Raw genomic sequence first — 15560 nt, forward strand, 5'->3', positions numbered from 1 at the left:
AGGATTAGAAATGGAGAGAGTGAGTGGTTCGAGGTAAAGGTGGGACTTCGTCAAGGATGCGTTATGTCGCCCTGGCTGTTCAACTTATACATGGGTGGGGTAGTGCGAGAGGTAAATGCAAGGGTAGTGGGTCAGGGATTGGAGATGGTTAAAGAAAATGGAAAAAAGTGGGAGGTGAGCCGGCTGTTGTTTGCGGACGACACTGCGCTTGTGGCAGGATAGGAGGAAGGACTGAGGAAGTTGGTGACAGAGTTTGGGAGAGTATGTGATAGAAGAAAGCTAAAGATAAATGTGGGGAAAAGTAAGGTGATGAGATGTACAAGGGGTGAAAGTGGCAGTAGACTGGAAGTGAGCATTAAGTGAGAGCGACTGGAGGAAGTGGATAGTTTTTATACTTGGGTGCAAATGTGGCAGGAAAAGGTGGAGTGAAACTGGAGGTAGAATGTAGATTGAGAGAAGCGAGTAAATGCCTTGGTGCATTGAAGAGTGTAATGAGGAATAGACATTTGGGAATGGATGCTAAGAGGAGACTGTATGAAGGAGTGATTGTGCCAACACCACTGTATGGGGCAGAAACATGGAACATAAGAGAGGAAGAGAGAAGGAATTTGAATGTGTTTGAGATGAAGTGTCTGAGAAGTATGATGGGGGTTACTAGGCTGGATAGAGTGAGAAATGAGGAGGTGAGGAGAAGAACAGGGGTGGAAAGGGAGTTGGGAGATAGGGTTGATGAAAGAGTATTAGGATGGTTTGGACACATGGAAAGAATGAGTGAAGGAAGACTAGTAAAAGAGGTGTGAAAGGCAGATGTGGAGAGAGTGAACATGAGGGGACGTCCTAGGATGAGGTGGATGGATGGGGTGAAGGGGGCTTTGGGGAAGAGGGATATGTCTGCTGAGGAAGGACGGGAGAGGACAGAAGACAGGGGTGAATGGAGAAGGTTTGTATATGCATGATGGTGTGATGCATGAGGTGGCATGGGTGGGGGGATGGGGGGTGAGGTAGTATGTATGAGCAAAATTTGATGCAGCCCGAAGGTATTTCTCCCTGTCTTCTCCTCTTATGCATGGGGGGACGGAGAGGGGGGGGTCGCCGTTTTAATGAAGCGGCCTTGCTGTGGATGTGCTGTGTCTTGCGACACTGCTTCTGACCCAGGGCAGTGGACAAGGTGCAGGGATGACCCGTCATCCAGGAGGGGCTAAGATAAAGAGGGAGGGTGGAGGGGTGTGGAGTGTATTCAAAGATGGAATGGGTGGGAATGATTTTATGCTTTTTCCTTTTTGGGTACCTCCCTTGTAAGGGGGAAAAAGCCTTGATATATGTATGTAAAGAAGAACTAGTAGACAAAATATACAACATAATATCTTGCTCACTCAAAGAAGGAAAAATGCCACAAGATTGGAAAAAAGCTGATATCATACCAATTTATAAAGGAGGAAATAAGGAAGACCCAATAAATTACAGATCAATTTCCTTTACAAGCACAGTAGCTAAAATCTGAAAAATTTATAAAAACTAGATGGATACATCTGGAGGATAAAAATATACTGAATACGAGACAATTCGGATTTAGACAGGGAAGATCATGTACCACAAATTTTACCTGCTTTTACTCAAGACTATTACATATAACACAAGAATGGGATGGGTGGGCCAAGTGCACTTTCCTAGATCTACAAAAAGCTTTTGATAAAATTCCTCACAAAAACATCTGGAGGATAAAAATATACTGAATCCAAGATAATTTGGATTTAGACAGGGAAGATCATGTACCACAAATTTGGTCTTTTACTCAAGAATACAAGAAAGGGATGGATGGGCCAATTGCACTTTCCTAGATCTATAAAAGCTTTTGATAAAGTCGCTCACAAAAAACTATTAGGAAAATTGGAAACCATACGAGGGATACAAGGTAAATGATTGAAATGGATGGAGAACTTTTTGCATAGAAGAAAAATGAGGATAGTGCTCAGAGATAAGACTTGGGAATAGGTAAATGGTGGAGTCCCACAAGGATCAGTGTTGGCTCCAAAAATGTTTGCCATCTATGTGAATGACATGGTGAGGGTGTGGAGCTTCTTTGCAGATGATGCAAAATTACAAAAGAGAGTACTGAAATGGACTGTGACTCACTACAGAGAGATCTGAACAGGGTTTAGGAATGGAGTCAGGAGTGGGAAGTGGTTTTCAACATTAAAAAATGTAGCATAATGGAATTTGGAAAAAGTAAAAAAAATATATATATATCAAGATGATACAAAATTGGCAAAAAATAAGTAAAGAATGAGCGATCTGAAAATGACCTTGAAGTGATCATCACAAAAGATGCATCCCATAACAAACATAAAAACAAAACTGTTAGCGAAACCTATTACTTGCTATCAATAAAAGTGGCTTTCACCTACTTGGGTGAAGAAATGGTAAAGAAAATATTAGTCACATTGACAAGGCCTAAACTGGAGTATGCAGCAACACAATGGTCACCCAGTACAAAAAAGAATAAAAAGAAGATTGAGAGAATCCAGAGAGCAGCTTTGAAGATACCCCCAGAACTATCAAAACTCTCATATGAAGAAAGATTGTTAAAATTGGAGTTGCTGACTCTGGAACATAGAAGAGAAAGAAGTGACTTGTTGACTATCTACAGAATTATGAAAGGCATGGAAGTCCTTGATAGAGAGGACTTAATAAATTGGAATAAAAGAAACACAAGAACACATGGAAAGAAGCTCAAAAAGGACAATTATAGAAGAGACATGAAAAAGAACAGCTTTCCTCACAGAATGGTGGATGTAGGGAATATATTAGATGCAAGAACAGTGTGTACAAAAACAATACAAGAATTTAAGAGTAAACTAGATATGGAGGGATACAAAGAGAGGACATTATAAACATAGCTCCCCTTCCTATAAGATACAAATAGGTAAATACATCTGCCTTCCCAATTTCACCTTCATCCACATTAACCTTGAAGAAACCTCTTTCCACTCCACCACACACTTACCTACCTTTTCACTTACAAATATAGCCACCTCTTTTCTCCCTTGTTGTCTCTTCATTCCTGACACCCTCCCCACTACATTCCGAAACTCAAACTCACCCTTCCTTTTCAACTTGGTTTTACTCAATGCCATAACATCCATCTTTTTTCTCACAAACATACTGCATATCTCTTCAATTTTACTCTCATTCATACCAGACCCATGGATATTAAAAGACCCAAACCTTAGGGTTCTGGTTGAATAACTCCCAGACCCTCTTATGCCTTGACTTCTAACAGGAATATCCCTTTTCAGGGACAAAGAGAGTAGAATGCCTAGTCCTATCCTCCATCCCATTTTAGTTGCCTTTTACAAGTGGGAACACTCAGTGTCGGTATTCTTTCTCCCCTACCACAGGATTCAGCAAAAATGGAAATGTATATTCAGAGAAGTGGTCAACTCCACAAACACTCTTCTGACAAACCTCACATGGAAAGATAGTTGCAGTGGGAAATGCTAAGAAAATAAGAGTGATGAGTGAGGAAAATGGAGGAGAAATAAGGAAGGATGAGGTGAAGGCAGTTATTAAGATGATGAAAGCAGGTAAGGCACCTGGTCTGGATGGATGCCATGCAGAATGTCTGAAAAAAGGAGGTACAGTGATGGTGGACTGTCTGGTGAGGTTATTTAATGTTTGCTGGAGAGAGGGTAGAGTGCCGGAGGACTAGAGGAGTGCCTGTATAATTCCACTTTACAAGGGAAAAGGGGACAAGTGTGAGTGTAGTAGTTTCAGAGGGATTAGCTTATCAATTGTAGTTGGGAAGGCTTATGGGAGGATCTTGATTGAGAGGATTAGGAGAGGAACAGAGGGAGTAATTGGTGAGGAACAGTGTGGATTTAGGACGGGTAGAGGTTGTGTAGATCAGATCTTTGTGGTAAGACAGATATGTGAGAAAGCTATAGGAAAGGGGAAGGATGTTTTTTTGGCTTTTATGGATCTGGAAAAGGCTTACGATAGGGTAGACAGAAAGGCACTGTGGGATATATGGGATAGCAGGAAAGCTTCTAGGAGCTGTCAAGAGTTTTTATGATAGTAGAGATTGTGTCAGGATTAGAAATGGAGAGAGTGAGTGGTTCGAGGTAAAGGTGGGACTTCGTCAAAGATGCGTTATGTCGCCCTGGCTGTTCAACTTATACATGGGTGGGGTAGTGCGAGAGGTAAATGCAAGGGTAGTGGGTCAGGGATTGGAGATGGTTAAAGAAAATGGAGAAAAGTGGGAGGTGAGCCAGCTGTTGTTTGCGGACGACACTGCACTTGTGGCAGGATCGGAGGAAGGACTGAGGAAGTTGGTGACAGAGTTTGGGAGAGTATGTGATAGAAGAAAGCTAAAGATAAATGTGGGTAAAAGTAAGGTGATGAGATGTACAAGGGGTGAAAGTGGCAGTAGACTGGAAGTGAGCATTAACCACTTCACTCCGGACTTAAATCTCGCGGGCAGCAGCCAATGCCAGCCGTACGTGTCGTAATAATACTCGCATCATAAAATATAGTCACCGCTTATATCGATCGTTCTCTCTTTCACCCGCGAATTTTGAAAACCACAGAGAATAGGATTCAGGGCACATTTGGAAGAATGTAAAAACACAGGGGCGACTACAATAAATATAATCAAGACGCCGATATGGCAGCGTCGCGAATTCACTTGCTCCTCATGACGTCTACGTGTGCGGCACCGTATGGAAGGGGTTAAGGGAGAGCGACTGGAGGCAGTGGATAGTTTTAGATACTTGGGTGCAAATGTGGCAGGAAAAGGTGGCGTGAAGGTGGTAGAAAGTAGATTGAGAGAAGCGATTAAATGCCTTGGTGCATTGAAGAGTGTAATGAGGAATAGACATTTGGGAATGGATGCTAGGAGACTGTATGAAGGAGTGATTGTGCCAACAGCACTGTATGGGGCAGAAACATAGAACATAAGAGAGGAAGAGAGAAGGAGTTTGAATGTATTTACCTAGTTGTATTTTATGGGAAGGGGAGCTATGCTCGTGGTGTCCCGTCTTCATATCTCATTTTATCTAAACTATTTTTAAATTCATGTATTGTTTTTGCACACACCACTTTCTCATCTAACTTGTTCCAACTGTCTATTACTCTGTGAGGAAAGCTGTTCTTTTACACATCTCTTCTATAGCTGTCTTTCTTGATTTTCTTTCCGTGCCCTCTTGTATTTCTATCATCCCATTTTATCAGATTCTCTCTATCAATCATTTCTATGCCTTTCATGATTCTGTAAATAGCTATCAAATCTCCTCTCTCTCTTCTTTGCTCTAGTGTCTGTAGTTCAAGTTTTGCTAGTCTCTCTTCATATGATAGTTTTGAGAGTGTTGGTGCCAATTTTGTAATTGCTCTTTGTATCCTTTCAATTTTTTTTTATACATTTTTTTGTACTTGGTGACCACATCGTTGCAGCATATTCCAATCTTGGTCTTATCAGTGATTAGAATTTTCTTCATCATTTCTTCATCCAGGTATGTAAATGCCACTTTGATTGTTCTTATTAAATTATAAGTTTCTCCAAAAATCTTATTTATATGTTTCTCAGGTGACATATTATTCATAACAATGACTACCAGGTCCTTCTCATTTTCTACTTTTTTTATTCCTTCTTCTCCCAATTTATATGATCCTTTTATTCTGTTTTTGCTTTTTCCAAATTCCATTATACTACACTTTTTAGTGTTGAACTCCATCTCCCACTTCCTACTCCATTCCCATACTTTATTTGGATCATTCTGTAGTGACTCACAATCTTCTTCCGTGTTCACTTTTTTTTTAATAGTTTTGCATCATCTGCAAAGAAGCTCATATAACTTTCAATTTCTTCATCCATATCATTAATATATATAGCAAACATTATTGGGGCCAGAACTGTTCCCATTTTGAGTGTTTGTCTCTTATCACTACTCTCATTTTCTTTCTTGCAAAAAGTCTTCCATCCATTTAAGCAGTTAGCCCTGTATTCCTCCTTCAGTTTCTAATTTCTTAAGCAACTTAAGATTTTTTTAGGTTTAGAAATGCACAATCAGCCCATCCATCTCTTTCTTGTATTGTATCTATTAGCCTTGAATAGAAACATATTACATTAGTGACGCATGATCGTCCTTGTCATCCAAATTGCCTTGGATTTAGCACGCTGTTTTTTTTTTCTAAATATTTTACCCATTTACTTTTGATAATTCTTTCACAAATTTTTGCTATTGTACTTGTTAGAGAGACTGGTCTATAGTTGGTAGGGTCTTCTTTATTACCTCCTTTATATATAGGTACTATATTTGTTTTTTTTCCAATCTTCTGGATCTTTTCCTTCTTTCAAGGAACTATCTATTATGCTATGTATTTTGTCTGCCAGTTCATTTCTGCATTCTTTCAAAATCCAGTTTGCTATTTCATCTGGTCCATGCGATTTTCTAACATCAAGTTTACTCAAGTGTTTCATTATATCATTCTTTGTTACTTCTATTTCTCTTTCCATTCGATCTCTTCCGGTTGTATATTCTCCCTTGTAAACACTGATTTAAAATGCTTGTTCATAATTTCCACCATTTCTATTTCCTCTGTGTATTCAACTCCTCCTTGTGTTAATTTCTCCAAGTCTTGTTTGTTTTTCAGTTTGTTGTTTACAAATCTGTAGAATAGTTTTGGTTGATCTTTACATTTTTCTATGACATCTTTTTCATATTTTCTCTTTTCCTCTCTGCACGCTTGTACATATTCATTTCTATAACTAGTATATATTTTCCATTTTTCAGGTCTTTTGTTTTTCTTCTATTTGGTCCAAACTTTATCTCTTTTGTCTTTTAACTCTCTACAACTTTTGTTGTACCAGCATTTTACATATTCTTTCTTATTTTTGTCTTGGGACATACTTTTCCACTCCTTTTTTTATAAATTTTTGTCAAAATATTCCATTTCTCTTCTACTGTTTTATCTTCTTTGTGTATTCTTTCCCAGTTTTCGTTTTGAAAGAATTCTCTTATTTTATCAAAATTTGTTTTTTCATACATCAATCTTCCTTGTCTATATTGTTCATTTCTTTTCATGTATTTTTTCTCATTTAGTTCTAGTTCTATCAATATGTGGTCACTTTTACTTATTGGTGCCTGGTATTATATCTTTTCCACTATTTCAGGTTCTGATGGTTTGAGATGAGGTGTCTGAGAAGTATGATGGGGGTTACTAGGCTAGATAGAGTGAGAAATGAGGAGGTGAGGAGGAGAACAGGGGTGGAAAGGGAGTTGGGAGATAAGGTTGATGAAAGAGTATTAGGATGGTTTGGACACATGGAAAGAATGAGTGAAGAAAGACTAGTAAAAGAGGTATGGAAGGCAGATGTGGAGGGAGTGAACATGAGAGGATGTCCTAGGATGAGGTGGATGGATGGGGTGAAGGGGGCTTTGGGGAAGCGGGGAATGTCTCTTGAGGAAGGACGGGAGAGGACAGAAGATAGGGGTGAATGGAGAATGATTGTATATGGATGATGTTGTGATGCATGAGGTGGAATGGGCGGGGGGATGGGGGTGAGGTAGTATGTGTGAGCAAAATTTGACACAGCCCGAAGGGATTTCTCCCCGTCTTCTCCTTTTATGCATGGGGGGATGGAGAGGGGGGGTCGCCGATTTAATGAAGCGGCCTTGCTGTGGATATGCTGTGTCTGGCAACACTGCTTCTGACCCAGGGCAGTGGACAAGGTGCAGGGATGACCCGTCATCCAGGAGGTGCTAAGGTAAGAGGGAGGGTGGAGGGGTGTGGAGTGTATTCAGAGATGGAATGGGTGGGAATGATTTTATGCCATTTCCTTTTTGGCTACCTCCCTTGTAAGGGAGAAAAAGCCTTGGTATATGTATGTATGTAGTAGAGCTTGTGTTAGGATTTGAAATGGAGAGAGTGAATGGTTTGAGGTAAAGGTGGGACTTTATCAGGGATGTGTTATGTCGCCCTGGCTGTTCAATCTTTACATGGATGGGGTGGTGCAAGAGGTGAATGCAATGGTAGTGGGTCAGGGGTTGGAGATGATTAAAGAAAATGGAGAAAAGTGGGAGGTGAGCCAGCTGTTGTTTGCTGATGACACTGCACTTGTAGCAGGATCAGAGGAGGGATTGAGGAAGTCAGTGACAGAGTTTGAGAAGGTGTGTGAAAGAAGGAAGGTGAAGATAAATGTGGGTAAAAGAAAGGTGATGAGATGTACAAGGGGAGAGAGTGACAGCAGGCTGGAGGTGAGCATTAAGGGTGAGAAACTGGAGGAAGTGGATAGTTTTAGATACTTGGGTGCAAATGTGACAAGAAAGGGAGTGGGGGTGGAGGTAGAATGTAGATTGAGAGAAGTGAGTAAATGCCTTGGTGGATTAAAAAGTGTAATGAGAAATAGACATCTGGGAATGGATGCTAAGAGGAGGTTATATGAAGGAGTGATTGTGCCAACAGCATTGTATGGGCAGAAACATGGAACATGAGAGGAAGAGAGAAGGAGTTTGAATGTGTCTGAGATAAAATGTCTGAGAAGTATGATAGGGGTTACTAGGCTAGATAGAGTGAGAAATGAGGAGGTGAGGAGGAGAACAGGGGTGGAAAGGGAACTGGGAGATAGGGTTGATGAAAGGGTATTGGGATGGTTTGGACACATGGAAAGAATGAGTGAAGAAAGATTAATAAAAGAAGTGTGGAAGGCAGAGGTGGAAGAAGTGAATATGAGGGGGCGTCCTAGGATGAGATGGATGGATGGGGTGAAATGGGCATTACAGAAGAGAGGAATGTCTTTGGAGGAAGGACAGGAGAGGACAGAAGATAGGGGTGAATGGAGAGGGGTTGTGTATAGATGATGCTGTGATGCATGAGGGGGAGTGGGTGGGGGATGGGTGTGTGTGTGTGAGAGAAAAAAAATTGACGCAGCCTGAAGGGATTTCTCCCCGTCTTTTCCTTTACTGCATCGGGGGACGGAGAGGGGGGGGTCGCCGAATTTATGAAGCAGCCTTGCTGTGAATGTGCTGTGTCTTGCAACATTGCTTCTGACCCAGGGCAGTGGACAGGATGCAGGGATGACCCGTAATCCAGGAGGTGCCAAGATGAGAGGGAGGGAGGAGGGTGGAGGGGAGTGGAATATATAGGAAAGGGAATGGGTAGGAGTGGTTTCTATGCCTTTTTCTTTTTGGCTACCCCCCATGTAGGGGGAAAGAACCTTTAGTATATGTATTTCGTATAACCATATAGACAGTAAATTTAGTGATTGCACTCCACCATCTTTCTTTATCCCAGTAAAGTTAATTTGTTCATATGAGGCTAATTGTTGACCTAGGAATTTGGATTGCAGGAACTACTCGAATCCTGGGTTATGATTCGATGTATCAATTCAAATACAGGGCCTAGGTCATGACATATAAATGGGGGCCTCTGTCTGGAATCAATTTTCTTCTTCACTGGATAGAGAGACTGGTGTGTGCAAAGCACTTGGTAGGAAATTTGAAAATAAAGCAGAAACGTAGGCCGCCGAGCAACTAAAACTTGTGATCGATCATAGGAACACAAATAGTCTTGCTCCATTGTTTACATACCAGTGCCGCGATATTTGCTATTTCTTATGCATTGCATATCCAAGATGTCACGTTCAAATTCTCCAAGCAGCTCTGAAAGTAGCTACAGCTTTGAGGGATTCTCACAGGTAAGAGAAATTATAATAGGGACGATAGGAGAGAGAGATTTTATGACTACGACGCAGAATTTGGACAAAGTAGGAACGACAGATATTATGAATCGGGGGAGGATGGAACTGCCAGCGTCAGGTATTATAATGCGAGAAGTAATATCAGTGAAGACAAAATAAATTATGATATATGCAGACAGGAAACAGAAGTTCACAGTTTTGAGGAAGTCCCACAATTCAGGCGCTATGACGCGGAAGATAACAAGAGTGAAGTTAGGCTAGGTAATAGGTATTACATAGAGGACAAATTTGGAAGCAAGATGAGACTTGATGAAATTACTCACAGACAGGGGTCAGAATCGCGTTACCTTGAGAAATCCCCACAAATAAGGGGCAGACATTACCATAGGGAAGATGATAGAGAAACTAGATAAATAGAGAGGTGCCAAGGATAGGAAGAAGATATGTCATGGAGCAAAGTAGAAGTGAAGATGAAAGACTCCTACAGGAAAGGGGTAGATATCATGATATAGTAGACGGTGTGAGCAGAGTTAGAATAAGTAGGGACCCTAGAGTTGAGTCATGCAGTGAGCTTTACCTTGGAAAAAGGGAAACAAATAGGGTAGGAACAGAACAGTCTACACACCAGCAAATGAGGAAGAGTAGTGAAAGCAAATCATCTTATCCCAAAATTTACTGAAGAGGATCCAGATCTGTTCTTCTCCTCATTCAAAGGCCTAGCCAAACAGTTAGGATGGAGAAGACATATCTGGGCAGCAATGATAAAGTCTAGCCTAACTCCAAAAGCCTTAAAGGTGTACACTATATTTGATGGAGATGGCATTTATGATTACGATCAGATTAAGAGTGAAATACTAAAGGTATATGAGGTTACCCCAGAGTATTTAAGAAAGAAATTTAGGAAAGATAGGAAAGATATCAGTATTGGATATATAGATCTGGCTAGGAATTTAAGGAGCGACCTAGTGAAATGGATGAGAGCGGACAATGTGGTAAATACTGAGGAAGTCTTAGAAGTAATAGCTATGGAGCATTTTCTTAACTTACTAAGCAATGAAGCCAAGCTGTATGTAACCACGCAGAAATGTGAGACATTAGTAGACGCAGCAAGTCTTGCTGAAAACTTTGCACCAAGAATGAGCAAAAATCAAAGTAAAAAGAGAAGCACAATTCAAACTCAGAGAGGTGAGAACAGAGGCGTGTTTGCGATTCCAAATCAGAAATATACAAGACCACAAGAAGGGGATTGCTGGGGAAAACCACTCAAATGTCTCAGATATGGGAGATATGGACATAGAATTCAGGATTGCTATGCTAGGCTTAGTGAACAGATGTATAGGCAGGACAAGGGGGGTAGGCAAATTAGGCAAGGAATAATGTGTGTAGAGGAAAGTGAAATGAGTGCAGACCAAGCTAGGAGGTGCTATTCATATAGAATCTTCGGTCATGGGATGAAACTTGCCCCAAAGAAAAGGAAAACAAAGGGGAGACACAAGACTGGAGACAAAGACAGGACAGCAGCAAGGCAGAGGAAGAAGGGGCAGTGTACAAGACGGAAGATAGAAATTGCTGCATAGATGGAAGCAGGGCAGGTGAGACAGACAAAATAGGAATCAGCCCAGAATGGTTACCATATGTGAGAGATGCCAGAATAGGAGCAGAGGGAAGTGGATGAAAATATGCTGTCAAAGCTCTGTGAGACAAAGGGGCATCACGCACTATTGTGAGGCTAGACATGATACCAGGTCTAGAAAATAGACACATAGGTCAGTTCTCCATGGGATTAGCAGGGGGAGTGACAACGTCAGCACCCATAGTTAAAATGTTACTTGAGATAGATGGTCAGACAGCGAGTGTTGAAGTAGGATTAGCAGAGCTCCCAATAAAAGGGATAGATGTCCTCCTAGGAAATGATGTGGGTGAGATAGTTCAGGTCAGACTCAAGACACTGAATGACCCTATACCTAGACAGATGCATACACACACAGACGAAGCTGACATGGCCGACCCTGTGGTCTTCATCACCAGAGGCCAGACCAAGAGGGCACGAGAAGAAGAAGAGCGAAGCGACAGTAACCTGGGCCACCTGTTTGATGCAGACCCTGAAAACATGATCCCAAAGGAAGCACAGAACGAGAACGATGAGGAAGAAAAACAAACAGCGACCAGAAGGATAACTGAAGGCCAGGGAGAAGACATCCTAGCAGAGGAGATTTTCCATGAGATGGTCGTGGATAAGAAGGAACTCATCAAACTACAGCTGGAGGATCCTGAGTTGGAGGCGGTATGCCGAGCAGTGGAGGAAGAAGAGCAGGAGAAAAGGAAGTACAGCAAGGGGGAGTTTGTCATGGAGGACGGTGTGCTCTTGAGAAAAAACAAGGCACCAGAAAAGGTAGGAGGCGACATTGTTTTTAAAATAGTTGTGCCCCAAGTGATGAGAGAGAAAATTGTGAGGCTAGCTCATGAAACTTCGTGTGCCCACCTCAGAATCACCAAAACAAAGCAAACAATATCAGCGCACTTTTTCTGGCCTCGAATGTCAGAAGATGTCAAGAGAGTGGTTAGGCAGTGTGTTGTGTGTCAAGTGACTGGGAAGCCAAACAACACACCTAAGAAAATACCTTTGTGCCAAGTTCCTATCATTGAGGCGCCCTTTTCCAAGGTTGTTGTTGATTGTGTGGGCCCTCTCCCAAAGATTAAATCAGGGAAAACATTTCTTCTCACCATAATGTGTCAAGCTACTCAGTATGCTGAAGCGATACCTCTCTCAAACATTGAGGCCAGGACAATTAACAAGGCCTTAATGTCTTATTTTAGTAAGATGGGTATGCCTCGGGAAGTGCAGAGTGATAGAGGGACTAATTTTTTAAGTGGGATATTCAAAGGAGCCCTGGAAGGCTTCAACATAAAACATGTGATCGCAGCAGCATATCACCCCCAGAGTCAGGGAAGTCTCGAAAGGTTCCACGGAACCTTGAAATGCATGATTCGAGCCTTTGTGTTAGAATTTGAGAAGGATTGGGATGAAGGCATAGACTTATTACTATATGCCTCTAGGATAACTATACATGAAGGTCTGGGTTTTTCTCCTTTTTACTTGATGTTTGGTAGAACCCCAAGGGAGCCCCTTGCTTCCCTGTATGATCAGCTATTTTCAAAAACCTCAGGGGAAAGTACCATGTATGCCAGGTTAGTGGGTAGCAATTTCAAGAAGTTGAAGAAGGTCAGGCAAATAGCAAAAAGAAACCTTGAAATAGCGCAGGGAAATTATAAGGATTATGATAGGAAATCAGGTAAGAGGGAACTAAAAGTTGGAGAATATGTGTTTGTACTGTCCCCTCAGAAGACATCATTGCATCCAAAATATGAGGGACCATTCAAGGTGCTTGAGAAAAAAGGGGGTCATAATTATGTTTTGAGAAATCCGATGAGGAGATCTGGGGTGCAACTAGCACATATTAACCTTCTGAAAGAATTCAAGGGAATAGTAGAGGAAGAAGTGATTGGCATGGTTGAGACAGAGTGAACTGACAGGAGCCTTGATTCAGATATTGGGAATCTAATCTTCTTTTATGATTTAGGCAGATCAGACACCAGTGAAGCATTGGAGAAATCCTTGTCATCACTGAAAGGAGAGATGTAGGAGGAAGTCAGAGCACTTCTCTGCAAGAATGCCCAGATATTTTCCTCATGCCCCACAGTTACTCAAGCGATTCATCATGACATTGTCCTAGAAGATGGAGCCAAGCCAGTGAAGCAAACACCGTACAGACTGTTGCCCCAGAAGATATTCATGGAGGAGGAAATAAGATAATTTATGGACCAAGGATTAGTGGAACCTAGTACTAGTCCCTGGGCCTCGCCGGCTGAGCTGGTAGCAAAACCTGGAGGTGAGTGGAGATTATGCATTGTCGGGTGTCAGGGCATACTCGGATGACACAGTAGTATTCTCTGACACATGGAGTGATCACATGCACAGGTTGAGGAATTTATTTGACAGGCTGGCACAAGCCCATCTCACTGTGAACATGAAGAAAAGCGCCTTTGGGAGGAGTACCATTGACTACCTGGGACACCAAGTTGGCCAAAATTGCATCACGCCATTGGAGGCCAGAGTGAAAGACATCATGGATTTCCAGGTCCCGAAGACGAAGAGGCATCAGATGATTTATGGGCATGCTTGGATTCTATTGGAAGTATTGTCCAAACCTTGCAGATGTAGCTGCTCCTTAAACCCACATGCTCTCTTATAATCATTTCAAGTGGGATGAGGGCGCTGATGAAGCCATTGAAAAGTGCAAGAAGCTTCTTTCAGATCGTCCTGTCTTGATAGTCCCAGATTATAGTAAGACCTTTTATCATTTTGTAATGCCAGCCACGTAGCTGTAGGTGCCATGCTTGCTCAGGAAAAGGATGGTGTCATGAGACCCATCTCCTATGTCTCAAACTCTCAAGGAGTATCAAACGCAGTATTCTACCATTGAACGGGAGGCCCTCAGCCTCATATTAGCTCTTAGGAAATTCCATGTGTTCCTAGATAAGAAAGTAGTTATCCTAAGTGACCATAACCCATTGAAATATATCATAGATGGTAAGACAAAAAATGACAGATTAGCTAGATGGGCATTAGCACTCCAAGGGTATGATCTAAGTACACAACATATTCCAGGAAAGTCAAATGTGGTAGCTGATGCCTTGTAATGCCCTGACACAAAATGTTCAGGCCTTGTTTCACAGGTCTGAACATTTTTCTCCGGTGAAGGGGGATATGTCATGTTCCCACTGTGATCATGGTGAAATTGTGCTACATATCATTTTCACCACGGCCTACATAGATGCGGGTACTACGCATGAAGATGATGTAGGGCTGGCAGTGGAGGAACAATGAAAACGTTTTTCACCGTGACCTATATACACTGGTATTACACATGAAGATACTTGAAGGTTGGCAGCAGAGGAGTATGTAATCAGGGCCTTTTGCCAGCAGAGGTCAAAGGGCACACAAATCAAATGAGGCAAAGTAGAAACTCCCCACTTCCTTGCCATACTAACTTTTAGGATAAGATATACAATAGTGACTATATTGTATGCCCTCTTCACACAAGAATAAAGATACTGGTGAAATGTGTGGCACTGGGTAAATGGAAATAGGACTAATTACCTAGACGTATATTGGCACCTGTGCCATGGCACTGGTGTTGTGCAGCTGTCGCATAAAAAAGGAGGGCGGGCACTTTTTGAAGAGATTACCGTGCCCGCACTCTGTTCCCACCGATTAATAAGATTAATTTGTATAACCATATAGACAGTAAATTTAGTGATTGCACTCCACCATCTTTCTTTATCCCAGTGAACTTAAATTGTTCATATGAGGCTAATTGACGACCTAGGAATCTGGATTGCAGGAACTACTCAAATCCTGGGTTATGATTCGATGTATCAACTCAAATACAGGGCCTAGGGCATGACAACTGCATGCTACTGAGCAGATTTTAACCACACAAAAACATGCAGCTAATACCCTAGTTTAGATTACTCACCCTGGATCTGAAACTCTAGGGCTAAGTTTGTGAACTGTGGTGTTTCTTCCTGCTCCCCTGTTGTATTAAGCTGAGCATTCTGCAGACGGGCAATAGCAACATCTTCTGTGATGACATTCATGTTCACATCAATCTCCTGAAACCAAAAGAATGCTTAAATGTCATATTCAGATCACTCCCCTGATAGCTAAATATTCATTATATAAATATTTATGTGTTGCTTGGAGCTGTATGTCACCTGCAAAAGTCACCCGGGTTAACCCATTGACTGTTAAAGGTATCATTCCATAATATTTAACAAAATGTAAAGTTTGTATATGTCATGT

The 15560-nt window shown here is 41.7% G+C and overlaps 1 protein-coding gene across 11 annotated transcripts in view; it reads right to left on the reverse strand.

The window, feature by feature from the left end:
- Positions 1–15560, reverse strand: part of Vps13 (vacuolar protein sorting 13C) — a 1483510-nt gene that overhangs the window by 989167 nt on the left and 478783 nt on the right. For all 11 annotated transcript variants that reach the window (XM_076210284.1, XM_076210280.1, XM_076210283.1 and 8 more), the window contains one exon: positions 15235–15370. In XM_076210284.1, coding sequence (XP_076066399.1) covers positions 15235–15370 — 136 coding nt within the window. The remainder of the gene's footprint in view (positions 1–15234; positions 15371–15560) is intronic.

The sequence above is a fragment of the Oratosquilla oratoria genome, chromosome 27 (assembly GCF_046742065.1).
Source record: "Oratosquilla oratoria isolate Oo_2021 chromosome 27, ASM4674206v1, whole genome shotgun sequence".
NCBI lineage: Eukaryota > Metazoa > Arthropoda > Malacostraca > Stomatopoda > Squillidae > Oratosquilla > Oratosquilla oratoria.